The 27,538-nt window shown below is 41.1% G+C and overlaps 2 protein-coding genes across 2 annotated transcripts; one reads left to right on the forward strand and one right to left on the reverse strand.

The window, feature by feature from the left end:
• The first annotated feature begins 1,290 nt into the window (after positions 1 to 1,290).
• On the forward strand, positions 1,291 to 17,755 carry ptk2bb (protein tyrosine kinase 2 beta, b). The gene is made up of 31 exons (XM_061091674.1): positions 1,291 to 1,347; positions 6,607 to 6,842; positions 7,194 to 7,372; positions 7,497 to 7,584; positions 8,167 to 8,246; positions 8,488 to 8,550; positions 8,745 to 8,799; positions 8,906 to 9,046; positions 9,168 to 9,242; positions 9,655 to 9,756; positions 9,839 to 9,956; positions 10,088 to 10,124; positions 10,330 to 10,361; positions 10,497 to 10,541; positions 10,633 to 10,730; positions 11,183 to 11,264; positions 11,356 to 11,456; positions 11,678 to 11,793; positions 12,121 to 12,221; positions 12,499 to 12,588; positions 13,483 to 13,687; positions 14,205 to 14,313; positions 14,442 to 14,501; positions 14,592 to 14,714; positions 14,840 to 14,992; positions 15,218 to 15,253; positions 15,848 to 15,872; positions 15,997 to 16,031; positions 16,266 to 16,400; positions 16,497 to 16,577; positions 17,045 to 17,755. The coding sequence occupies exons 2-31, from the start codon at positions 6,645 to 6,647 to the stop codon at positions 17,258 to 17,260; spliced, it is 2,979 nt and encodes a 992-aa protein (XP_060947657.1). The 5' UTR covers positions 1,291 to 1,347; positions 6,607 to 6,644; the 3' UTR covers positions 17,261 to 17,755.
• Positions 17,756 to 19,312: 1,557 nt separating this feature from the next.
• chrna2b (cholinergic receptor, nicotinic, alpha 2b (neuronal)) lies at positions 19,313 to 27,315 on the reverse strand. The gene is made up of 6 exons (XM_061092048.1): positions 27,198 to 27,315; positions 22,951 to 23,102; positions 22,023 to 22,067; positions 21,740 to 21,849; positions 19,778 to 20,927; positions 19,313 to 19,438 (listed from the first exon to the last, which is right to left on the reverse strand). The coding sequence occupies exons 1-6, from the start codon at positions 27,313 to 27,315 to the stop codon at positions 19,313 to 19,315; spliced, it is 1,701 nt and encodes a 566-aa protein (XP_060948031.1).
• Positions 27,316 to 27,538: the final 223 nt, after the last annotated feature.

The following is a 27,538-nucleotide window of genomic DNA, read 5'->3' on the forward strand; positions in this document are numbered from 1 at the left end:
ATTCAGATTGTTCTTCTTCGGTGTGGGGCTGTAAAAAAAGAATACTACAGTTCTATTTCTTATTAAATAAAAGAAACTATTAAACTGTACTGAATCTGTTTTGGGACAATATACACAATGGTTTTACATGAACAAATATGTCAATTTGTGGATAAAAAACAAACACGTCTGTTGTTTGGTGTGGGGTAGGATCATCTTAAATTTAGAAGTTAAACATTGTCAACTTATTCCTGACTTTTAAAGAGTAACAGATTAAAACATTTATCTCAAACCAAACCTCAGTGCATTAACTGTTACTTTTAGTGTCTATCTGAGTCTGAGCAGCAACTGTAACTGTTTAAACTTATAACATGACAGAAACTATATTGATCTTCTGCTGTTACAGCTGTTTTTCAGCTGGTAACAAATTCTAATGTTTGTTAGCGTCACCCGGGTTTACTCTGCCGTGGGTTGTTGTAGGAGGTTGTTGCTGGACTTTGTACCACGGGCCAGTGTCCTGTCCCTAATCGAATGCACCCACCTACTATTCCTTATTTTCTATTGTGCTCTTTTTTTATTCTCTGTCATGTGTCTACAATAATAATAACATTAAACTTCTGTCTATTGATGCACTTGCCATCTTTTTAATGTTTGTTGATATTTGAAAAAAAATAAGTACTATATTTTTCGTCCATGACTTCATATATATATATATATATATATATATATATATATATATATATACATACTATACATGAATATACGTGGAATTTATAAGTTGAACACAGTTTGGCCCTTTGACCTTTACAGCCAATGAATCCATCTAGGTCGTATTTTAGCTTGTAGCGTCCCCTGCTGTTCAAATGGTGCAATTACACCCCTACAACGGCCCCACTTTTGAGTGAGGACGACTGGACAGAGGACAACTTTTCGCCATTATCTGTTGTTGTGAAGTTAAGGTTGACAGACGGAAATTTAAATTCCAACATCGATAGTGATACTTCGACTATTCTGTGTTTCTTTGATTCAAAGCAGTTTTTTCACCACGTATCAGAACAAGCAGGATTTAGACATTTACCACAACGTCTCAAAAACATGAATTCGTCTTGGAGAGACCAAAATCACAACATGCACACCTTTCTATTATAAACACAAGAAGTGAGCCCGTCCTCCGCCTTGTTCTGAGGATATGGGGCTGGTGCAATAAGGAAGTGGGCTCACCTTCCTGCAGCAGACTGCAGAGGTGAGGGAGTGGCCATCACCTGCCACACTCTTTCCCAACCTGAGACACTGTGAGGCCTGCACTCCTCGTGTGGAATAACACTTTCTGTCAGGCTGTACACCTTGGAGGAATCCAGCTATAATCAGGTAAGAGCCAACATTATGTTAAGTTGAATCTTTATTCCAGCATAGAGGGTTTTATTCTGGGGTGAGGTGAGGTTGTGATGATTTAGTGGAGCTCACAAGTAGCTGCTGAAGGCCCAGATTTATAAAAAAAAACATGGAACAAACAGATACTCCTGCTTCCACGAGCTGAAACTTCCAGATCTATCACACTTTTTCTTTGACTCATCATAAACAACACGTATTTCTCATTCTTTCTCTCCTGTAGTGGTTTGCGGGGCAGTGCAGGATGTGAAACTTGGCTCTGCAGCTTGAATAGTTGCATTATTCTCCCCTCGCTGTAATGACTCGATTTGTAAGAGGGTGGTGTGAAGCCATTTCTCACAGAGAGAGATAGAGAGGATCTCTGCTCACTATCACAGCATGTCTGTGCAGGTGAGGCAGCAGCCAGCCACATTCCAGTGCCTTGGGTCATGCCGTTGCTCTATGCAAGACCCTCAGCACAGCACTGTGTGGAGAGGGAATGTGTCAATGTCTGCCTGTGTTGACAAGCACCCAGGCATAATCTATAGCATAAGTTTAGTCTTTTTTTAAAAGGGGTGAAATTGCCTTTTCACCTTCTGCCATGATGCGTCAATAATGCCCAAGTTCTCTTATAATGTCATTAGTCAGAGACACCATGTGATGGTACTGTCAGGAGGTGCGTGTCCCGACAAAGACACTGTCTCTTACAATGCACCACTGAGCAGTTTGTTAAAATAGAGCAAAGACAGTAAGACAGTTGAACATGTGTAAGATAAATCTAATATATATCTGACAATAGTCATAAATCTTAGTCCCTGAACAAGATCCATGTATTAGTCTCTGGGAAATCAAGGAAAATGTTGAACAACGACCAATCTCAAATTGTTGAAGAAAGTGATATAAACCTCCCGTCCCCTGATCTGGATCCCTGACCACATCCTTCCAACAAGTTTGGTGATAATCCGTCCAGTAGTTTTTGTGTAATCCTGCAAACCATCCAAAAAAGGAACGTATAACTTCCTTGGTGAACAATCTGGATTGAAATCGTTTTTTATCGACATCTTACCATAGAAAACGTTCCTGTTTCTAAATGTTCTCAAGTATTGTTTTCATTTTGTGCAAATTCTGCTCCACTAAGAACTTTGTAAATGGACTGAATCCCATAAGCAACATTGTTTTAGTTGCAAGATAGTTTGGAATCAAGAACAATGGTGTAATTTCATGCGTCCATTTTTTTGTACATTGATTAAAACAAAGAACAAACTAGAACCAGAGAGTTCACACCTCCTCCAAGGCCTAAGAGTCCACTTATGAAACCACAAATTCAGAATCTTTATCAGGATCTGCACCAAATTGCACACACTCATAAATATCAGTCCCCTAAACATGTCAGATTATTTTTCATCAAGATCCTTCTATTACTCTGTATCCATCCACCAAGTTTCTGTCCTGTACTTTTTGGGTAATTCTGCTAAATACAGTGGGATGTACAGTATTACTCCACAACACAGTGCATTGTGAAATGACTCCAGTGTTTCTGTGCAGCCTCCCCTCAGCTCTCTCAGGTGCAGCCTTGTCGTGGCCTCTCCACCGGCTCCTGTGGAATTTCATTCCCATTCGTCACAATCTCTCCCCCCAGTCATTCTCAGTCGTTCACCCCCTGACACAGCACCTGCAGACACGGCGCCTCTGGAGGTTGGACGTATAGATTCAAGGCGGGAGTCACTTTTTTTTGCATTAGGTAAATGTTTGAGGTCTGAATTTTCCTTTTGTTGTGGCTGAGCACTGAGAGAGTTTGCTCGCTCTGCCTCGGTCACTGATTGTGATAAAAGAAATCTCCCTCGGGAACAGTTGTTTCCATAACAACTCGAGTGCCAGCATGACAGTGTGCGAGAGAAGCAACAACACCGTGTGCCTGGAAAGTGTCGTTTTGTTCGCCTTAAAAAAAAAAACTCTGTTAAAGACAGACAGAAGAAAGGACTTCACGTCTGTCAGTGATTTTAATTGGAGGCTTTTTTTGTCCCCGTAATGTCTCGGCGTCTGAGATTTGTTTACTTTTTCTTTCTTCTTGTCAAGACCATCCTGTTTCTGCAGAGAGCTGCACGGGCTTGTCCGACAAAATTACAGCATTAGCAAGACTTGATTTACTTGAACAAGCTCAGCAGCTTTTTCACCACATGAAATGATCACATTCAAAACACAAGCACCTGCTCCGGCTATTGTTTGAATTGTGTACTTTGACAATCGCGGAACTTTTCCTGACAAAGCCCTTTGGTTATACTAAACAAAATTCACCAAACTCCTCAAACATTACAAGTCTAAAGTAAACACAAGCAGCGAGGAGTGGACTTAAAGTATTCAAACTTAAATTACAATTGATGCATTATGATTTTTGTTGATAAAATAATCCCTTGTTGATCCTTATGGGGGAAATGTGGCTTTTTACATCAGCCTAAATCCAAACTGAATACAGTGGGGAAAAAATAATTTAATAAACTTAATAAAAGCAATTAGACACGGACCACAATAATTACAGTAGTAGATATTATATATGTGGTTAATAATAAGTAAACTTATGACAAATTTCAACAGTTATCCCTTGTAGGGCTGCAACAGTTAATCCCTTTTCTGATTTTTTACTTTCACAACCAATTTCTTAGCCTAAATGTAATTGCTTGGTTGACAAAATGTCACGAAATACTAAAAGTGTCCGTGACGTTTTCCCAAAGGTGCAAGGTGACTTCTTCAATTGATCGTTTGTTCGACCAAAACCCAGTGAGATTTAGAGAAGAAGGAATAAGAAACTCTTAATAGCCAATATTCTGACTATTGTCCTTATTGGGAAAGAAACGACATTTAGATTATGATGTTAACATGAGTTGCTATGAGAATATTCCATTAATTTTGACGTGATTCAGAGCAAAGTGTGATTGTTACTCAGTAAACTTGTTTACAAACATTTGGTAACTGTTGTTATGTCGATGTTGCAAGATGTTGTGAAAATGCGATGGAGACTTTATACATGTCTACATAACGTGAGTAAGGTTGGAAAACTCCCTGTGTCTTTTACAGGTTAAGGTAATCTGTTTTATATAATCCGTTTTAGATTGAAGTCTTATTTAGACTATTGCCTTAATCTAGTTAATATTGGAATATTGGTGTCCATGTAGATGTGTAGTAGGAGCAGCTAACGTGCAGCACTTGCCTCCATATTGAGATTTACTATCTATGTCCCATTGTTCTGTATTTTAGTGTTTGAGTGTCAAAAACTAGACCAAAAAATTCTCACATGCTTGTTGCCTGAACCAGACGAGAGGTTGCAGAATGCAGACACAACTTTACAACACATCCTATTGTGTCATTCATCACTTTCGACTTTTTCTTTCATTCTCCTCCTCTTTTTCTGTCTTTTCCTTCGAGATCAAAATATTTCGACACACCGGTTCGCAAAGCGCTGCGTTGATGTCACTGTGTTCCCTCCTGGTTTCTACCACGTTAGTCCAGGAATGTGTTTGTATGTGGAGTCTGTAAATCCACGTTAATCTCAAACTTCCCCCTCTGCCTCCTCAAGCACCTCTGTCAGGCCTCCCACACCCAGATGATGGTGCAACATGCCAACCGTGCTGCACGCTCATCTTCTCTCTCTTTTCCTTTCTCACCGTCTCATACACACACACAAACACACACACACATACTCAGACGCGGCCCTGCTGGGGAATTCATGGCCTCAGGCTAACAAAACACAGCGGCGTCCAACAGCGGAAAGCCCTGAGAGAAACCAGCACAGCTCAGCTCCCTCGCAGCGGACTAACAGTGAGGAGATTCGTTTAGGAGGAAAAACTTATTGTTACAGTTTAACTGCCGGACGCTGCTGTGAGGTGGGGAACTGGGAGAAATCGCTGAATTCCCAGGTAGGGGTGTTGTCAGGTTTCTTCTTTCCTCTGTTTGCTGAGTCAACATCTCGCTGGGCTTTTGATTGACAGAACAGAGACTAACACGAGTGCAGCAGAGTGAGAATTACTGTATTTATGGGTTTGGAGGTTGAGAGCAGCTTCTGTCACTTTTAATGTGAGGCGTCGGTTTGTGATCAGTCATCAAGTTCAGTCTGTGTGTTTGCAGGTTTTCAGCTTTCCAGGTGTGCAGTTGTGGCTGTGATGTGTTGAGCTGAAGTTTGAGTATTTCCATTCGATTTATCTGATTTCATATCATGTTTGCTTAAACCTGAGTGGACGGAGCACAATAACCTGTTGATGGGATGTGTTTCTTAAAGGAACAATTTTCCATTTAACTGTTTGTACAGTGAAAATGTGGCCGGAGCTTGCAGCTGGTACAAAGACCGGAAACAGGGGAAACAAACTAACCAACAAACAGTATTTTGTTAAGTTAACCCATGACAAGAACTAATGTGTAAAGAGTGGGTCACTGCACGAACAAAAACTACGTCAAATGCCATAAAACTACAAATTTGCACTTACATTACACTAACTAAATGAGATGTGCAGTATTAAATTGTGAATGTTACAGGTGTCAATGGGTGGAAATCATAGATTAAATTGACAGCACTTGGATGATTGAAATTAATCGATCTTCTCAACTAACTCTTAGCAAAAAAGCGAGTATGAGTATTTCCAAAAATATACAATTATTTCTATAATAAGTAGAGAATCCCCAAATACATTCAAAGTTATTTTTAACTCCCTCCTATATGTAAGATAAATCAACGCGATTTGCCCAAAGGCTCAGAGCTAAGACGCTGCTACATGTGTTTGTTAGTCATCACTCTGTCATTCATTGTTTTTCTGTTTCTGGTGTCATCTCGGATTACTACATTTTGCTGTCCTCGGTTTCCTGTAGTTTCCCACAGACCATCACTCCCACGCTGTGTTTTCAGCTTGAATTCAACAACTTAATGGATAAACAGAAACATATTGATGATTTTAAAATATTCCATGTCCCTGTTGACTCAGATGATACAAGTCTCTACACTGTCACAGTTTTGTTGTATAAATCACACAGGCCCTCACTTGAAATCACGGTTAGGAAAGAATGTAATCGCCCGATCTCAGAATCAAATGATGTGAGTCACGGACACCACATGGCACAAGATCACAGTACGAATGTGAAGCGGAGCATGAGTGTAGTGCTACGCTGCAGCAGGTCACAGGACAGTGTGTGCTCTGGTGTCGTGTGATTCGCAGGCCTTCATTTGATATTCACCTCACGTCTAAATTCAAATTGTTTCTCTTTGTCTGTAACAAGGATGTTGTGGGCATGATGGTGACAACCCAACCGTGACAATGTACGAGGTGATGTCCGGTGAAACCCTGTCCTGGAAGGTGCCCAGTCCCAGGCAGAGCACGGTCGAGCCCAGCCCCGAGTCGCTTATCACGGGGGACGGAGGACCCATCAAGATCCTCAAAGTTTGCTTCTGCACCAACAACAACCTGGGCAAGAACTTCAAGCTGGTGAAATGTGACAGTTCCTGGCAAGTTAGGGTGAGAGAAATGTGTAAAATGTGGGGAAGGGAGTGAAACATGTCAGAAGACTGTGATTTAGAGGGAAACTTTAGTTTGTCTTAGATAATTTTGATAACAAATCAAAGACGATCCGACAGTTTCGAGCCATGTTGTGTTTATTTAAACCTCAGCTGGAGATGACGTTTTTTTGGGCTTTAATAAAATGTACAAAAGTTGATGAATCATTTCTTAAAACGTACAAATGATCATATTATCTCATACAGAGTAAGCAATAGCCCACACACTCCTACTCATTAAATCAAAGCAAGTGTCCAACATAAAGTATTATATTTGGCATGGGGGAATAACAGTCCATGGTTTCTCGTTCAGGCAATCATTCGTTCGATTCTGGTGAGCGGCCGTCTGGGTCCCAACATCACTCACACAGCTTGTTACGGCCTCCTGCTGAAACACTTGAAGTCTGATGAACTTCACTGGCTGCATCCCGATCTGACTGTTGGGGAAGTAGAGCAGCGCTACGAGAGCAATCATGTGGAGGCAGAGTGGAGGTACGCGTGTGTTTTCATCCACAATTTCTTTTTTCATTATCCAAAGCTTGGATGTGTGTGTTACCAGAGACATTTACATTGTGTGTGACATTAAAAGAGCTGCATGCTTTCTTCTTGAATACAGGTATGACCTTCGAATCAGATACGTTCCTGTTAATTTCCTGGAAAAATTCCAAGATGAGAGATCTACTTTGATGTTTTTTTATCAACAGGTAACAAACTACACTGTATGTCCTCTGTTAATGTTTTGGCTGGTTTAGATCAATGGAAATGTGATCAATAGTCCCAGTGACCGAAAAAGCAGATGTTTAGCAGAGACGAGACATTTTCCTTCTCTGGTTTTGTGTTGATAAAGTGTGAATCACTGTAGGTGGCGCTCCTTTGATTTCAAATGAATCCAAATACTCTATAATAATGTACAACCCTCAGTGCCATACTTACTCATGATAGTGAGTCTGTGCAGTAATAATCAAGGTCCCGTCTGTACCAATTGCCAGTCAGTCTCAGCTGTCAATCATTTATCACTTATCTGACGTGTATTTTACATTTTGTGTTTGTTGCATGTCCCATCCACTAACGTGGAGCAGGAGGGATTTATAGGAAGTTTCAAGTTTATACAAACTGTGTTTGACGTTATTGTCAATATAAAAAGTTTATTTGATTGGCAGTGATAAGATGAAAAATGATCTATTAGATTTAATATTGCCTCCATTGGATTATGATTTATTGGATATTTTACCAATATTACTGGACTATATATATTTTTCTGAATTCTCTGTTTAACTCTCTAACAGGTGCGTAGTGACTATATGCAGTATCATGCCAGTAAAGTCAGTGATGGGATGGCTCTGCAACTCGGCTGTTTGGAGATCAGGTGAGACGTTGCATTCCTCTCTGCATTCCTTTGCTCTTACAGGTTAAACTTTGCACTTCCATTTGTTTGAGCCAGAGGGGGAGGTGGTAGAGTTGGCTGGATTCATAGTATATTGAATGTCTTTGGAAGGATATAGAGGAGATGATATTCAGATTCTTCATCTTTAGTAGAAGATTTTAAATTCATTTAATTTTGAGGATGCACAAACAATCTCACATGCTTTGTTTGACTCTTTTTACAGGAGGTTCTATAAAGACATGAATGCAAAAGGTCTAGAAAAGAAGTCGAACTTTGAGCTGCTAGAGTAAGTTTATGTTCTTGTAACTCTGTAACTTTAATTTGGATGGTTTTGATATGTATTTTTATTTGTTTGGTTTTAAAAAGTCTCAATCGAACAATGTTTTAAATACAAATACAAACTCTGAGCGTTAGAGACATTATGACATTATGGCAATACTTACTTATCTTTTTTTTTTGTGTTTGTTTTTGCAAATGAAGAAAAGAAGTGGGCCTGGACCTGTTCTTTCCTCAACAGCTGATTAACAGCATGAAGGTGAACTTTCCCAACCTTGAATGAAGTATAACCAACCAGACACCGACTAATTCTGTTTCGTCATCTACAAATTATAACAAATCCAAATATCTGTGTTATGATCCAGTCAAAACAGCTACGGAAGCTTATCCAGCAAACGTTTCAGCAGTTTGCGACCCTCAAGGAGGACGACTGCGTGGTCAAGTTTTTCGAGACCCTCAAAGAATTCGTCAGCTACGACGAAGAGGTCTTCCCATGTGAACTAGTGGTGAGCGACAGCATGATTTCAGGGTATTGTATTCTTTCTGGTCCCCCGTCACGTCCAAGTCCACCTGGACACGGACATACCACAGTGTGCTCGGCCCTAAATCGATCTCATTTATCAACAGCAAGGTTGGAGCCTGTCGGTGGAGCTGGTCGTCGGTGGGAGAGGAATTCGCCAGCGCACACAGAAGGATTCAGCGGTAAGCATGGAGAAGATTTAGGTATTTCCTGTGAGAGCGCTTTGACCTTTAATGTTACCTGATCTAATTAGCGGATCTATTAAAAACAAAGCTACTGCCAGCAACCAGTTAGCTTAGCATAGCTTTAAACAGGGGAGGAAGCTACCCTGGCTTTTCCTGGGACAAGATGGCGGCATTCGTATCTTGGATATTTTGGCTTAATTTGTAGATAGTGGGAGAAAGTGGAGATGCATCGTCCATTTTTATATAAAGCCTGTGATCTAAAAATATTTAGCAAAAAAAATGGTTTAAGTCTCTCGTTAAAATCCAACAGTAGAATCATTGTGTATCTCAAACAGTGGAACAACTATAATTCAATTTAGCTTCATTTACTAGATTGAACATATTCCATTTCTTGTCTCTTTTGCCGTAGGCCGTGTTTCTTGCCGACTTCAAACAGATCAAGTCGGTACAATGTTCACCTCAGGGTGACGGCAAAGCTCTCCTGAACTTCAACATAGAGGGGGCCAGACAGGTGAGTACCACAGCCACAGAATCATATGTCATTACACAATATTCCTTCTTTCTCCATGCCCTTTATTTCCTCTTTCTGATAGCGTCTATCGATCAACGTGGCCACGGTCCCTATGGCAGAGAACATGATTGACCTTATTGATGGGTACTGCAGATTGGAGAATGACACAGATGAAACTGTTATCTCCCGACCAGGAAAAGGTGGGTACAACTCAGCTATGTCCTTTACGGTGTCTTAAGACAACTGTGACTATAACATTGTTGGTAGTGTGACTATAGACATGTTCAATTTAAAGCTAACTGTAAAATGTCATTACTAATTTCTATCCTAGAGGCTAATGCAGATCCCCTGCCGGAGATTCCTACCGGGTGAGTGGATTGTGGCTGTTTTATAACTTCATATGATTGGTGCCCTCTCTCAGTCCAAGCTCTGCTCATTCCCATTGGTTGTAAAATGAACTGAAAAGTTACTTATTGATGCGAGGGCCTGTTTTATTGAATCCTGCTGCGTGGAGCCATAACTTGAAAATGTATGACCAGGGCTTTCTCTCATTCTGTCTTTTCTGCGGAGCAGCAGAGACGAAAGCACGGCAAGATACAGTATGGGTGAGCTGACACTTTCTCTATTGTACCACACATCACACAGTATTATGATTTTTTTCACACGTTATATTGACGAGGCACAGAAGAATTTACAATCAACACAAAATAAAAATAAAGTTATTTTGTTTGTATTTTCAGGGTCGGATATCTACTGTGAGATCCTCGATGAAAGGCCGAAATCAGGTTTGGCCCAATTTTGTTTTTCATATCTATATACGAATAATACAAATACGAATAAAGTCATGTTTGAGCTTTGTTGAATCCCGTTCTCTAGTGGTGAAGTATGGGATTGACCGAAATGACATCGCTCTCGGCCGAATTCTCGGTGAGGGTTTTTTCGGGGAAGTCTACGATGGAGTTTACAAGAAGAATGTAAGTGTATCTTATGCTGAGCTGATTTCAGACATGAAATTTCACATATGAAGAATTGAGCAGGAGATAGTCCGGGTCAAATGCATTTTCAGCATCAGGAAGCATTGTTAACATTTTCGTCTGTGTCTTCTACATGTGTGGCACCTCATTTTCATCCTGAAATATTTGGGTTCTTCCAGTTTTGCGTTCGTCGCGTGTAAGAAAAGTTTTAAACTGCCCACTCTCTTGTGACTCACTCTGACATTCTGAAAAGTTCTGTAAAATGTCCGGAGCAACTGACTCTATCGTTTGCATTCTTACACAGGGCCCCTTTGGAAAATCTCTGGATTTCAGTGCATGTCTGAAAGCAGCTCAGTTGAGACTGTATTCACAGTTGTTTACTCTGTGCTGTTTGCCTCTTATTGATTTCCATTAGTTGAAGGACTGTGTCTTTTTGTCTGTTGGTCTAACAGAATGTAGAGAGGATCAATGTTGCAGTGAAAACCTGCAAAGACTGTTCGCCTGACGTGATGGAGAAGTTCATGAGCGAAGCAGGTAATGGAGTACAACACACCCGAATGACAGTTGTCATGTTATTGAAGGAGCTTCTACAGTAACACATGCTCACTACTTATGTTATTGTCAGTAATAATGAAGAGCCTGGAACATCCTCACATCGTCAAACTGATCGGGATCATCGAGGAGGATCCTGTGTGGATCGTCATGGAGCTTTATCAGTACGGAGAGGTTAGTGTCGGCCATGATGTTTATTTTAATTCAGTCTTAAAGGAATGGATTTGTTGAAGACGTATCAACAAGACTCTGAAATCTCCTGCCATGTCAATAGGAAACATGAGTCTGAATCTATTTGCATGAGAGAGAGACTCTGAGAGCGAGCTGCTGTATGTCTGAGCCGATGAAGACTAAACTAAAGTCCCGCCCTATCTCAACCGTTGACTCTGTTGCAGCTGGGAAACTACCTGACTCAGAACGAGACGACGCTGACCAACATGACGCTGGTGCTGTTCAGTCTGCAGATCTGCAAAGCCCTGGTCTACCTCTCCGGGGTCAACGTGGTTCACAGGTGAGAGAATAGGTTCTATCTTTATTCAGGGATACTGTCATTACCTTGTATTTACAGGAGATACATTACATTTTCTTTTGACAGTTTTACAGTCATTGGTTTTTCACTTATATAAATGAAAGCCTTGTGTTGCTGCTATAAAAATGGGATTTATGATCAAATCTGTCTAATATAATTCACACTGAGTTAAAATATGTGCTTTAAATCATTTTAACCCTGTAATCTGGTCACATGGTCTAAGTCTTGTATTTACCATGAGATTCTGGACAATATTGGTTGATAAAGACAAAGAGCAAATTAATAATATTTGACTTTTCTGGTTCACAGAGACATTGCAGTCAGGAACGTGTTGGTTGCCAGTCAAGCCTGTGTGAAGCTCGGAGACTTTGGTCTGTCGAGGTATATCGAGGAGGAAGAATATTACAAAGGTAACCGAGGCAAACTGAGAGAATAAACACTGATTCAGTCATTTTTATAGTCAGTAAGTATTTCAGAGAGAAATATGTTATACCATATGCTTTACAACATTATACTACTATTCCCAACTGTGTGCACATGGGAAATTGCCTCCTGTACAAATAGAAGGGCAGTCTGACATAACAGGTTTAAACGAAATTGTAAAAAGTAATTTAGTCGCCACATGTGGATAATGTTCCTTATGTGTATATTTTCGGTCAGATCAAAACTTGTCCCATTTCGTTGCAGCGTCTATTACTCGGTTGCCCATCAAGTGGATGGCTCCAGAGTCCATCAACTTCAGACGCTTCACCTCTGCCAGTGATGTCTGGATGTTTGGTGAGCGCACCACACACACACACACACACACACACACACACACACACACACACACACACACACACACACACACACACACACACTCACACTCACACTCACACTCACACTCACACTCACAGGGCAAAAGACAGGTGGCTCCAAAACAAAGCCCTTTATGATTTTATGACATGGCAACAATAATTTCACAACTAAAAATAGATCCTGGGCGAGCAAACAACTCAAGCAGCCTTACTGGTCTGGACTTAATTAGAGATAAAGGTGATGTTCTGACTATGAACGATGTTAATGTACATGTTATAAAAACCTATATAAAGGATTCATTAGTTCCCTTTGGTGAGGGTGGGAATCCATGTTGTTTTAGAACAATACTATTTGAATGATGAGTTTAATATCTAGAAAGAATGCCAGCAACTAAGTTGATTAATTCATCATAATGTTTTTTATATTTCAAGCAAAAATGAAAAGAATTTTCAACTTATTACTTCTGTAGCCAAGTGAATATCTGTGTCTTCAGAACTGGAATACAATTATTATTATAAATTAAAATTCATCACACTCGGCTTTAGTAATTTACAGACTAAACAAATAATAGAGAGAATAATTAGCAGCTTAATCAATAATGAAAAAAATGACTTGCCACCCCTGTTTGTTTACAACTCCATCACCAATAGCACCAACACAAATACACTGAGGCTGAAATGCCTCATTATGTATTTATGGTTAAAAGACTTCATCACCAAACAGAGCTTCACACTCTGCTGGTTTGTCTTTCCCAACTGGCTGATTTACATCTCAATTGGTTCAAACTTGCCTTTGTAGTCTTGTCACAGAGTTTGATGAGTGAATTTATCTCCAAGCATCTGTTGGTTTGTGTGTGTTTGTGTTTCGCTGCAGCCGTGTGTGTGTGGGAGATAATGAGTCGCGGGCAGCAGCCGTTTTTCTGGCTGGAGAACAGAGATGTGATCAACCAACTGGAGCAGGGCATCAGGCTGCCCAAACCGGAGAACTGCCCCCCGGCCCTCTACTCCCTCATGACCCGCTGCTGGTCCTACGACCCCAGAGAGAGACCCACCTTCACCGAGCTGGTCGTCAAGATCAGGTTCGTCTGTGGTCGATCTGACAAAGTGACTGAGTGCATGGAAATGAGGCCCAGATGTTGAAGGTAGTTGGTTTCAATGACATCGGGTCACAGTGTGATTCTATGACTCTCTCTTACAATTTTCTCCTCATTGACATGTGAAGGAAAAACCAAAAGCACACATAACACCAAAAGTACATTGGTAAACATGTTGTAAAATGAATGATGATGTTTTCTCAATTATCTCGACCCGTTGATAGTGTTTTATTAAGTTGCAGTGCATTGAGCTGGCAGGGCCACAATATAAAAGCTCCATTAAGATGCAAATGTAATGTTAATGTACTTTTAATCCAATGACTTTCTCAGTTTGACAAAAAGTGAAACAAGTTAGGTCCATTGACCACTGGTTTTCAAACTATTATAATTAATAAAATCAGTCTATCCATTTGAAGTAAATTAATATATCAGGTTATGACCTGATAAAACATCCCATCAGGTGTGTTTCTGTTGCTCTGAACTGTTTTCTCTGTTCCATCAGCGATGTCCACAAGATGGAGAAGGAGCAGGAAGTGGAGAGAGAGAGGGACCGAGCGCGCTCCACTAAATTGTTTGACCCCAAGTTCACGATAAATGAGCCTCCACCCAAGGTACGAATCTGTGCCCAAACCATCCTCTGTGTTAATTATGTATTTATTTATACAGCACTTTACTTAACAACATTACAAAGAGCTTAACAAGAAGAAATATAACTTCTTCTTTTTTTTTGTTGCTTTAGCCTACGAGGATGAAACCAACGCGGTTTGGGAACACGCTCAGTATCGGGCTGCACATTCAGGTACGTCAGCAAACGCAAGAAACTTCCAAAGATCATAGTTTCCTCCAAGATGACTTTATTTAAGAAGACAATGTGTGTTTATCCGTGCAGCTGAATGAGGCTTTGTGTGCCAGCTCACCTGATCTGGCGAGTCCGAGTGAATATCAGACGCCCGTTGACTTCACCAACATGCTGACGCTGCCGGCCCGGTCCCCTCGCCGTCGCAGCATGGGGGTAAGAAACACGCCTCACAGATTTCTAACTTGTTCTTATGTAGATAAACCTATAACCCTAAAGCACCACCTTCGATAAGTAGAAGCTCTTGCCCCTGTGACATTTCCTCGATCCTCTCACTACAGGAGAACGAGTTTCCCCGGGTGGAACCAAACAGCCGGGAGGACGCCCAGCGCCTGTGGCAGAGGGAGAAGAGGCACATGCACGACACCCTCCGCCAGCAGAAAGCGCAGATGATGGAGGATGAAATGTGGCTGCAGCAGGAAGAGAAACTCCTGGTGGGAAACAGAGCATCCTTAACTTTTGTCAACCCCCTCTCTGTGTCTCTGTATCCCCCCGCTCCACAAATCCACGTGGCCCTGGAGGCTGCGCTGAATGATACCAACCTGCTCGTTCCCTCCCGACACTCCACTAGTTTTCAATTTAATGTCACTCTGATAACAGTTCCACAGAGAAGGTCCACGTCCATATTCTATAAAATGAACCTGCCTGTTCTTTTGCAGGACCCCATGGGACCAGAGGATCCCACCAGGCCAGAGGTAAGTGTCTGTGCGACACATCCTGTGATTTCAATATTAAAGGAAAAATCTATTTATATAAGAAATAATAATACTGATATTTAAGTTAGATTTTGAATACCTTGCTACTAACTTTCTTTTGGTGGCATATTCATCTTATTTATTCCCAGTGACCAGGTGTGCACATTTTCACGGTAACAATGAATTTAGAAAACACTTAGTTGAATATAACTTCTGCAAGAAACAACAGTAAAGTAAACCTGATAATTTAAAGTTGAAATCAAGCAGTGAAGGTGCAGTGCTGCTGGTTATTATGGAGGACCAAGACAAAATTGCTCTATTTTGAGGTTAGGTTTGTCAAACTCTGGGCATTCTGGGAAATGTAGGAATCTGCATTGGATACATCAACACACAGTAAATTATGAAGACTGTTTCTTTAAGATTTTTATTCCAATATACTTTCCTCAGGTGGAATCTAAATTAAATTTTGAGATAAAGCTGATAGCAAATGAGTTTTTCCGTTATTTACTGGGATTATATTTTTGCACCATTGTCTCTACATAATGTGACCATTTCTGGTCCTGATGGGATTTTTTCTTTGTCTTTTCTCTTTAGTTTCGTGAAGATGACACATCACATGGCAAGTGCTTAAAGAAATTTACAAAATTAAATGAATTCTGAAGACAGATTATCTCTGTCTTAATCCTCCTGTCTCTCTTTTCTTTCTCTCTGTCTCTTATAACGTTCATCTTTCTGCCTCACAGCTCCGCCAGACAAGCCCCCACGGCTCACAGCGCAGGTAATTATATCAAACTTCATCATAATAATATCTTTTAATCTCATTGAAAAGACCATTTAATTTGATTAGGTTTGATTAAAAGATAAAAAAGAATTTATAATGAACTTTTTGAGACGTTTTAAAAAAGTCTAATTACCCTTGAGGTGACGGAGCATTGATGTAACCTTATAATTATATAACCATATAATAATTGGAAGAGTATTTTAATTATTAACTCATTATACCCTTTTCTAGCCTGCGCCCACAGCTGAACTGGACCGCTCTGATGACAAAGTGTATAAAGCCGTCATGGACGTGGTCAAAGTTGTCGTTCAGCTAAAGAATGACATCACTGAACTGCAGTCAGATGATTACATCACCATTGTCAAGGTACAATTCAGGTTTTGGTTTATTCCTTTAAAGTTTGTCGATGTTTTATAAGACTCAAACATGTGATTCATTCTCTTCATGGATTTCTGGTCTCAGTCTGCAGGGATGGCTTTACGAGATCTGATTCGCAGTGTGGATGACATACTGCCCACCCTACACGAGTCTATCAGGACTGAGGTAAACTACATCATCTGCTGCTTGTTTGCTCCGTTTACTCACCGCTCTGCTTTTCTGTTTTTATTGTTTGTGTTTCTTTCCTCCGTGTCGTTCCCTCTGATTGTATCTGAAACAACAAGTGGCAGGGAACCAAGTCAAACAATAGAAATGCAAAGGATAAAAATTCGCCTTTAAAGGTTCAAGTGTGTGGAATTTAGTGACATCTAGTGGTAAAGTTGCATGTTGCAGCCCTAAAGGTGTGAAAGAAATGTACATGTTGCAATGAGATAATGCAGAGTTGAAACAACATATCCCGGTAGCAGTTTCAACAAAACCTTGATATTCATTTACTTCACGAAAATGGTAATTATTTCCAATTATTCTTATTCTTCAGTATTGTAAAATGGTATGTTTGTATTGTGTGTGTCCACTTTAAAACACTTGAGGGATAATGTTGTAAATCCACTGTGATTTTCCTGTTGCCGCAGATCGAGGGCACCCAGAAGCTGCTGAACAGCGACATGGCCGAGCTGATCAGTAAGATGCGTCTGGCCCAGCAGAACGCCATCACCTCTTTGAAGGACGAGTGTAAGAAACAGCTGCTGGCTGCGGCGCACACGCTGGCTATGGACAGCAAGAACTTGTTGGATGCCGTGGACCAGTCGAGGGTCAGGGCCAACGTAGCCAAGCCGGTTCTCCCCTAGTGGACTGTAAAACCCTCTGGTTAACTTTAAATCAGACTCTCTCTCTTACGAGTCAGACATTTGCACACAGCTGGACATTTCCTTTGTGATGAAATCTGCCTCTTGCAGCCTCTTGTCCCCTCATTCATCATCCTGTAAATGTATGTTGTTAAATTTGAATGTATAGTGGTAGAACTCGGGCTAACTTTGAGTGTGTATACTGGAATGGGGGATTTATAGGGTAGTCTACAGATATCAGGCACTGTATTTAGGATACAGTCAGTTCTGACAAACTTCCTTTTATGTGAACTATTATCGTTTGTGTCTGGTGAGTCATTGATTCAATTGCTCGCTTGGAAATTGAAACATCCTTGTAAATATAAAACAAGTCTTCTGAAAAATACTGTAGTTTTTACTGCAGGGGGATACAAATGCAACTCAAGTAAATGTTTTAGTCTTTTAAAGCTGTCAATAGTTACGTGTGTGAAGAGTAAAGATGATAAAATGAAAAGGTTTGTCAGCTCGATATGTCTTTCAAGTGTCACAATTACTCATCATTTTGAAATTGTGACAATTATAAATATATATATATGTAAATTATGATGAAGACTTGAATACTGAATTGTCAGATGTTTCCAACATTATGATCAACTTGAAAAATCAAGTCTTAGCATCATGCCATAAAAGTTATCATAAAATATGAAATTCTAGCACATAATTCAAATGATATTAAATAAATATAATGATTTATAGTACTGCACTTCAACGCCTGTTCATTGTATCAAGTATTTGAATCAGAAAGTTTTGCATTCATTATCTTTCTGTGCTCATTTGGCTGGACTGGGAAGAAAATAATTATTAAGAAAAGATCAAAACAAACATTAAATTTATTATAAGCACTGACTTAATCTTCGCTGGAATCTATTTTATAGGCGATAGACACAATAAAGGTATAACCTGTACAGTAATGCAATCCCATGCAGCAACATAAAACCACTTAGCCTCTGAAATCCCCACACAGTTGAATCAACTCATCAAAAGTAATATGCATCACAAAAGTTAAATGGTTGTTAAATTGAATTGTCTTACATGATATCACACAGGTTTGAATTGGATTGTTCTCCCTACTGCACTTTGTGTGTATCTACATTTGTGTGTTTCAGTGTGCGGTACATAAATATATTAACATGTAGAGATAGTCGTCAGTGCACAGAAAGTTAAGCTTGAAGACTCGGATAAAAATGCTTTTTTTTTTTACATAATTTTCTTTTCATAAATTGAATAACTGGTCAAAATGAAATGTCAGGAAGAAAGTGTCATTTTTGCTTCTGGCTGAAATACGAAGGTGTGCAAACAGTGCTAGTTTACACTCAATAAATGCCATGACAGGCCTTTCAACAGTTTTCATCATGGTATTTATTACCATACTGTATGATCATTCAAAACATAAGTTTAATTATGAGAAGATAAAAAAAACAAATAAAAGACAAAGTCCAGTCAATATCTATTAGAACAGCATGTTGGTCCAAATGTTAAAACCAAAGGGAGTTTAATGTCGTCCCATTTTATGATGAATGAGGTTCATGGATCATCAAAGTATTTCATCGCTCAAACATCTACTAAAGTACGTCTACCCAGCTGTAGATGGACAGCAGCTCATCAGGCATCAACAACAGGGCTGAAAACTTCTAAAAGTACTGCATGAAATCCTGTCTGCATCAGCTATATATTTTTTTTTATACACATGTGAGGTTAACCCCATTGACCTTGATCGATCTGTGGTCTGAGAGAGAAGAAGTTGTTCTCAAAGACTTCTTCCCAGACAACTCCAAACTAAACCCAGAGTTCCCTGCGTGTACCATGTAAGTAAAACATATTTGGATGTTACGGGAGCCACTAAACAGAACAGTTTGAATTTTTTTCCGATTTCGGTTTGGTGGTGTGAAGCCATGAGCTGATGAGGCCACACGCTGGGCTGCAAGGTGTAACACAAACACCAGTTTTTGGCCTAAATGTCAAACGTCACTTAAGTGAAGGTGGTTGTGGGTTTTATTTCCCTCTTTCCTTCAAGCTCTAGATCATGCCGGCGAGCCAGGGTGGCAAGAAGAGGCCGATGGTCCCAAGCAGGCAAACAATTATGAACATCCACAGGAAGATGCGGTCGATGACCATGGCGACGTACTTCCAGTCCTCCTTCACCTGAGTGGAGGGGAACAGAGAAAGCAAGGAATGAAATAAAACAGCAGTAAATAGGAATCTCATTTGAAAGACTTCGTTGGAGTCAAACTTTTGAATGGCTCAGTAATTGGTTAGAAAGCCCTGTATTCATTTGTATTTGTCTCAGTCATTTTATCAGTATACAATAATATCTAAGATGACTATTGAGGTGTTTGTACTAAGTCCAGGTCCAGGAACAGATACTTGTTATGTGTGTGCCAGTGAACCGCCTGTTCTCTATGTTCAAGGACATCTTCATGGATTGTGATTTATACTCTTTGTAATTGGGAAGGATGATAGATGACAGAAGTTGATACTCACACTAAAGTCAGCATCCTCAGCTCTCAGGTGGTCTGCAATGTAGTGCACCCCTTCTAATGCCCGCACTACACTGGGTGAGAGCAGGAATGTGGAGTCTGATACAGTATTTTCTACTTTCGTCGGCCTCTGAGTGGGCGTGACCCTAGCCCCTGTTGACTGTCTTTTTGTCCCTCCGGACGCCTGGCTGTTCTGTGGGGTTTTCTTTTGCTGCGGAGGAGTCAACCCTGGAGGTCTGGGCGATGGAGGACGGAAGGAGAAATATGAAGTCAGGGTCCCAAGCTCTAAGTCCTCATAACAGCTTCGGTCAGGGTCGTTGGACGATGTTCCGTCCCTCAACCAGTTAGCCGAAGTGCTGAGGCCGGATTTGAACCCAGCTAGCCTGACCTGCCGCCTCATCGTAGCTGTCTCCTGCTGGAGCAGCAACAGCCTGCGTCGCCGGACGTCTGGCGCAGGCCGCCGCATGAACAGCCAGCGTGGGATCAGGTCCAGGAACACGGTGTGGACCCAGCGGGGCATCTTGTGAGTGCTGGGAGAGCGGTGGTGCACGTTGAGCACGAAGACAGTGATGACGATGGACAAGGTCACGAAAATCATGGTGAAGAGGAGGTACTCGCCGATCAGGGGGATGACGAGGGATGTGGAGGGTATGATCTCCGTGATGAGGAGGAGGAATACGGTGAGGGACAGCAGCACAGAGATGCACAGGGTGATCTTCTCACCGCAGTCGGACGGCAGATAGAAAACCAAGACAGTGAGGCAGGAGATCAGCAAACAGGGGATGATGAGGTTGATGGTGTAAAACAAGGGAAGCCTCCGGATGATGAAGAAGTAGGTGATGTCCGGGTAGATCTCGTGGCAGCAGTCGTATTTCTTTGTGTTGTACGTCCCCACGGCATTGATGATGGCCCACTCGCCGCTCTCCCAGTAGTTGTTTAGATCCACCGTGTTCTCGATGCGCTCCAGGTCAATCTTGGCCTTGTCATAGGTCCAGGAGCCAAACTTCATTTTGCAGTTCTGCTGGTCAAAGGGGAAGAAGGTGACGTCGATGCTGCAGGAGCTCTTGTAAATGGCCGGAGGGACCCAGCGAACTTTACCCGTGTGGAACAGGTGAGCTTTGGTCATGTGGGTCACGGCAAACTCACCGTCGGCACTGGAAAGACAGACGTGGACACGTGAGTGGTGGTGACAGAAAACAGGAGACCTCAGTTTTAAAGTTTAAGAAGCTCCAGTGAAATATGTTTATGATGTCCCCAATAATAATAACCCGCTGCAGAAGTATGCCCCCTCCATTCAGCGCTTTAATGGCCTAACCTGAAGACTTAATAACGTCTGGCACCTTTTCTAATTTCACTCAGAGATTGTGATTGCACAGGCTCCACCGAGCAGAACCGCACCATCAACCCTCTCTGGTGAATCTCCATGAGGGGAGAAGGGGGCAGTTTGTGGTAAAAGTATAACATTTCATAGTACAGTAGATTTCAAAATAAAGCCATTCGTGCATATAGGTTAGTTATTAGTAGTTGTAGTTACAGACACAGAAAAACTGTATGTTAATATAAAATGAAAAAACAGGTATAAATGAAAGTAGCAGAATGTTTATGTTTTGAGGCCACTAGATGGCGCCAACCTCCCACCAGATATAAAAGACAGGAATAGTTGTCTTGTCTCATTATAAAACTCCTTTTATATCATTATTTTGTTAAGCAAAGCGGTAAAGATCAATCATGAATCAATTAGTTGTCCTTTAAGCAAAAGGCTATCTCTTGGCCATGATTCTCAAATGCAATTGGTAGATTTTCTATGATATTAAACCAAAAGGATGTGATGGCGACTATTTCCTATTTTCTAATATTTTCTAGGAATAACGATTATTCAGTAATTCGACAGAATAATCTGCAGACTGAAGGTTGCAGTCTTGTTTTAAGATTTCGTTAACTTCTCTGGGACCTTTATCTCACTCACTTGTTATAGAGGACGATGTCTGGTACCCAGATGAGCTCTGACGGCACTCGGATGGACGTCACGTTGTCATAGTCAGACGGTCTCCAGCTGAGCTTGTAGTCGTTCCACTCCTGGAGATAACCAACAGCACAAGCGATTTTCCCTTCATTTAAATGTCATTTGAGTGATTCACGTCTTCAGAAATGTCATTTTTATATTATATTTTTTATATAATCAAATCCCTTGTTAGAGAAAGAAAATCTTAATAATAAATAAACAGTGTCACATTATTTTATTCTCTAACCTGTTTAAGCCACACGTTGGTTGTCATCATCTGGTTCTTCTCATCCTGACAGACACAGAGAGGGACGGAGTTTGTCAGTTTGAGGTGCGGAACACACAAGTGTGTGTGTGAGAGGTTTCTGGAGGATTGTCAAAGACGACCCAAATACAGCTCGCAGCAACTTCACCGACTGTGAAGTGATCTGGAAGTTTAAGCTGTGACATGGCTGAGGTGCATCATCTAGTTTTCCAAAGTTTGTGTTTGAATTTGTAGGTTAAAAAAAACACCCAAAATAATTAACCCGTATATCCATCCAAGTTTTCCCAAATACAGAGCAAATAATTATCAATCATTTTAATCACATTTATTAAACGTTGTAGAAATAGGTTATTGAATTTCAAAGAAACAAAAGTCTTTCTTCTAGTCAGTTTGACCTTGAAACACGACAAATTCATATATATAAAAATACACATTTTCATTAAAGGTGTTTGCTACAGTGACCCAGAGGGCTCAGACGCACAACACCTACACACAACACAACCAAATAAAGAGACAAACTGCTGGTAACACTGATGACAGTGAAATTATTCCAGTGAACTCAAAAAAGTGATTAATCCAAGGGGGTTATTATAATGTCAACTTATTTTAAAACATCTGACTGGACTGACTTTATATATTTGTTTGTGTTGCATGTTTTTACAGCATGCTTTCCTATTTAAATGTATTTGTGTATTTGTAATTCATGTGCCGTTGAACTGATGTGTATGTATTCTTCATTTGATTGGGTGTCGTGTATTTGCATGTGTGTTCTTCAGTTGCACTGTGTTGAGCTCTCAGGGCCACCGTAGGTTACAGATTAAACAAACTCCAAAAGAGGAAATAACCTTATTATGAGGACATTTAATGTGACCATCCTGAAATGAATGTGTGAGAGCTTGTGTTGACTCACCACGTCAATGAGCTGAGCGATGGACAGTCCGAACTTGACAATGACAACGTCGGAGATGTTGGGCACAGGCCTCGACCACTTGTTGTATCCGGCGAACAGCGTCTTGAAGAGATCATCCTCAGCGTGCGTGTGCGACTTGTCAAAACAGAGAGCTGTGGACACAGAATTATTAAATACTTATTAGTCTCTTTTTTTTAAAAGAGCTGGGCGATAAAACAATGAAAATGATTATCACGATATAGTTTTAATCAAATAGCTATAAAACTAAAGTCCATATATACTTTAATATGATATTCGCCTTCTTTGGCCATTAGAAAGACTTTAGGACCACAACCCTCACTCAGGAGCAAATAAATAGTCTTTAAACTAAAATTAAATCATATTCACACATAAAAAAATACTTTTATAGTGATACTTATCGATTTGATATATTTATATAATGTTTTTTTCCATTTCCTCCAACCATAACTCAGTCACATATATTCAGGTTTCCACACAAATAAAATTCCAGATTTTATTTACTTGCACTCCCCTCTTATTACACTATTTAAATCTGCAGTACATAAAAAAACAGCTCTCTTGAAAATACAACAAGAAGTTGTTCAACATTCAATTTTAAGAATATGGCACTGCTTAAACTGGCATTCAACAGTTAGTATTTGATGGTGTGATATACAGGGAACATAATTCAATGGAAGACGACAGGAGTAAGGGGGTTTCACAGTGTAAAGGCATCGTATCCATGTTCTCTCACCTAATCCTCACTTAACCAACAGCCGTAAAACATTCTGCAATGTTGTGTGTGTATGTGTGTATGTGTGCGTTGTGAAAACCTTGTGTTTCTGCATCTTATTGACTTTTCCACATTGGAGCAAATCTTTCTGATCTCTTGATCTGAGCTCCTGCGAGGGGGTTGCCTGCAGGAAGGTCTCTCCTCTCCCTCGGCACCAGCACCATTTCCACAGTTACCTCCCTCTTTATCCCTTAAGTGTTATTATGGCTTCATTCTGAGAGGTGCCTGTTCAGATAGATTCTGTAAATGCAGACCAGACAGGGTTTGTGATCCAGCTCTGACTCGAGTCCCTGTGTTATTTCCCCGCGGAATCAAATCGGGCAGGAATCCCGTCCCTGGGGGATTTACAGCTTCCACCTTTATCAGCGTCGTCAGAGTCAATTACACACATCGTTACTTGCTGCTGGTGTTAAGTGGAGGTGAGCTAATTTCTCAGTAGTCGAGGGTGTTTATTGTGGAGCTGCCTGTCACTCTGTTACCACCGATGCATAAAACAATTAACGGACACTTTTCCCTCTTGAAGCAGAAAATGACGACATCTGTGTATATTTACTACATCACAACTGATACTAGATGGTAAGAATACTGACTGAGATGTACAGCTCAAGTGACAAATGAAAAGAGAAAAGTGCTCAGTGGTTGGGAGACTTTATAATAAACCTTGTAATGGTGGCACTGTTTCCAAAGTGCTCTTAACATTTATTTAGTATTACTGTGCTGCCGTGACCTGTTATTGATCAGCTGATATATGCAGCGATAAACTAAACCCAGCAGATTTATCAGTCAGACTTTGACGTGTGCACTATTTGGATCTGGATTAGTCTCTTTCTCTTGTTTAAACATTAAAAGAACAGTTCAAAATCTAAAAATACTAGAGAACAACTAGAAGAGAAGATACTATCTCGTCATATCTAGACAATAAACATGAGAAAACAGCATCAGCTTGTTAGTTTGGCTTAATGAAGGTAGGAGGGAAGCAGCAACCCTGGCCTCCGTATTAATGTAAACTAATAATCTCTTATTAGAACCTCTTTAGTTCACTAGTGGCGCAAGGATGGAGTTTTCTACACGTTGGGAAATAATGTGTGGCCTTGGGCCAGGGCATTAAACACCTTACAAGCTGATTATTGGATGTTTAGATGAGCACAGGGAATCCTCTGGTCTCCCCTTGGTTACTGCAGTGCACACAGCCTAGAGAGGTGTGTGGCTGAAACTAATGGAGTTTATCAACCTGGACAGGCCTTAATATATCAGCGAAGTGAAGCCTAAGAATTCTACCTTTTTACAAATGGATACAAATTCGTTGCTTCATTTACAGAAAGAAAACTTCAAGACAACTTCTCTCTAGCAATTTATAAAAATGTGGAAGCATCACATCCCAACCAAACCACATGAATCCCAAAAATCTGTTGGGATTCTAATGTGCTATCCGCAGCCCGCTCCCCCCGGCAGCTCTGTTTGGCATCACAGTGTGTATCACGCTGCCCAATGACGTGTGCTGCCATCAAGGATCCCAAAACGAGACCTTGAACCACCTGCATGTGGCAGCAGTCACGGCTGCTTGGCCGAGGCCACATCATTACCTGTCTGTGGGTGAGTTGTAGTTCTGAAGCCAACAATCACGAGTCCTTACAACCCATAACTGTGACACAGACCAGTGGAGGGGAGCCAGGAGGGTCCGGCAGAGGATGCTGCACAGAGCTATCCCCAGAAGGATGCATGCAAATCTACTTAAATGATTTATTGCCCGAGCTAACTCTTTGACTCCAGGGGCTTTAACAGAGGAAGACGGGTCCAGTATGCCAAAGAAAAGCTTGAGAGCATTCGTCCATCTGGCAATTTTGTCTTGAAAAATGTGTGCAGGGTTTTGGGGCAAACACATTTTGGGAGTATTAGATATTCTAAATGGTAAATAGTATGCAAGTTCACTGTTAATTTGCCCAGGGTACACTGGGGCTCACCTCCTGCAATCATGAACTAATTTCCGTCTGGCCAACAGGCGTGCACCAGAGACTTCTTATCTGCCCTCTTGACAGTCAGGGTGCAGCGTGCTCATCTGTCGCTGCACCTGGGAAAGGACCAGATGTGGGGGGAAAAAGTGTGTGTGGGGGGGGTCTTGGGGGCCATAGATCAAAGCCTCCTGCCAGCTCCCGACCATCCAGCACACCGTGGGGCCGTGGATGTTGGAGTGTGGCCAAGCTCCCCTTTGGCGAGGGTGCATGAAACACTGACCGGTTTGGGGGATCGAGTCAGCAGCTTCTCGGGCCAGAGGCACTCTTGGCCATATTGGGCTGTCAGATACTTAAAGTTCAGGGAGTTGAGTAAAAACTGCAAAGGAGAGATGGGCTCTGTCAGAGGCGTTAAGAGAACGCACTGGCATGAGATCAAGAACCAGCACATTGGACTTGTGTAGCATGAAGAGACGGAGGGAGAAATTGTGTTATCCTACACATCTGAGGGAGGACTAGTTGGTACATAGGAAAAAACATTAAACCAGGTATATAGTCTATATCCAAATAGAGGCTCCAGAATCGACTTAATGCATTGCTTTTAATATCTCACTTGATGGATTCAAAGTGGAAATGAACTATAGGCACTGTTTATTGTGTATCTATTTATGAGGTAGAACGGGTCGTCCACAGATGATAAGTTCAACCCCATTCTCCTTCACTACACGTGCCAAAGTGTCCTTGGGCAGAACTCCGAACCCCAAATTGTCCCTGACGGCTGTGTGAATGAGAAATGGGTGATGTGCGATAGAAAAAGTGCTGCATGCAGTTTATGAATGTGTGTGAATGGGTGATGGGCAAAAATTGTTCATCAGGCCATTTTCCATTTTTCCACAAATATGTCCAGAAAAGCTCTTGAAAAACAGATATTCTTACAATAAAGTGAATGTAATTCATTCTTACTCATTTGATATGTATATATATATATATATATATATATATATATAAACGCCTGTTGTAGCTTCATTGTGTGAAATATTTTCTCTGGAACTTATATTTTCTTGTGAAGTACAGTGCTTCTGTTCGACAGATTCCAAATTATTGTGGTCAAGGACAAAGGATCATGTAACTCTGTTGTGGAGGAGAAAGAGGTCTTCTTGAATTTAAAAGGAGTGGAAAATAATTTATTTATTTCTGATGCACGATTTATGCTGAGGGACAAAGTTAGCTGAGGGTGGACTCAAATAAAAAAACATACTTTTGCACATGAGACATTATAAGAGCTATGTAGGTAAGATTGAAAGGCAGTTTACGTCTTTTAACAAATTTCCTTTTAATGTCAGCAGAAAATGCAGCTCTCACAGAGACAGACCTGGCTCAATGCTGAGCTTTAACGTGACATTTTGGTTCTCCTGAGTTCCACATGCTGTCACCGTGTTGCTGGATGATCCGCGCGGTGAAAAGCGCTCATGAACCGGGAGGAAATCTTTGAGGAGAGTACTGACCTGATGGAAAGAGCAGGATCGACCACACTGCAGCCGTCCTCCAGGAGAACAGGTGGTTGAACGGATGCATCTTTTCCTCCAGCAGAGACGAGTCCAACTTCCTCGGTGGTGTTCCCATCCTGCCACACGTTACCTCCACACCGTGATGCGTGAGCAGAGTCCGGCATCTTCGCAGCAGGGAGGCATGTCCGGACAACTGCTGCCACAGGAGGAGGAGGAGGAGGAAGAGGAGGAGAAGGAGGATGAGATTATGGTGATGGTTCTTTCAGGATAACTTTACCGTCTCTTTCCTCTGGAGCTCCACACCAGCAGCCGGTCACCCTGCTCACTTCCAGCACCGC

Source organism: Limanda limanda, chromosome 18 (assembly GCF_963576545.1).
Source record: "Limanda limanda chromosome 18, fLimLim1.1, whole genome shotgun sequence".
NCBI lineage: Eukaryota > Metazoa > Chordata > Actinopteri > Pleuronectiformes > Pleuronectidae > Limanda > Limanda limanda.

Excerpts from the sequence above, each read along its gene's own strand:
- chrna2b (XM_061092048.1), bottom strand. The coding sequence starts at position 27,315 with ATGGGAACACCACCGAGGAAGTTGGACTCGTCTCTGCTGGAGGAAAAG. Across the intron at positions 23,103-27,197 it reads GATCCTGCTCTTTCCATCAG|CTCTCTGTTTTGACAAGTCG; the intron begins GTCAGTACTCTC and ends CTGTGTCCACAG. Across the intron at positions 22,068-22,950 it reads TCGCTCAGCTCATTGACGTG|GATGAGAAGAACCAGATGAT; the intron begins GTGAGTCAACAC and ends TGTGTCTGTCAG.
- ptk2bb (XM_061091674.1), top strand. The coding sequence starts at position 6,645 with ATGTACGAGGTGATGTCCGGTGAAACCCTGTCCTGGAAGGTGCCCAGT. Across the intron at positions 8,551-8,744 it reads TCGAACTTTGAGCTGCTAGA|AAAAGAAGTGGGCCTGGACC; the intron begins GTAAGTTTATGT and ends TTGCAAATGAAG. Across the intron at positions 12,222-12,498 it reads GGAGGAAGAATATTACAAAG|CGTCTATTACTCGGTTGCCC; the intron begins GTAACCGAGGCA and ends ATTTCGTTGCAG.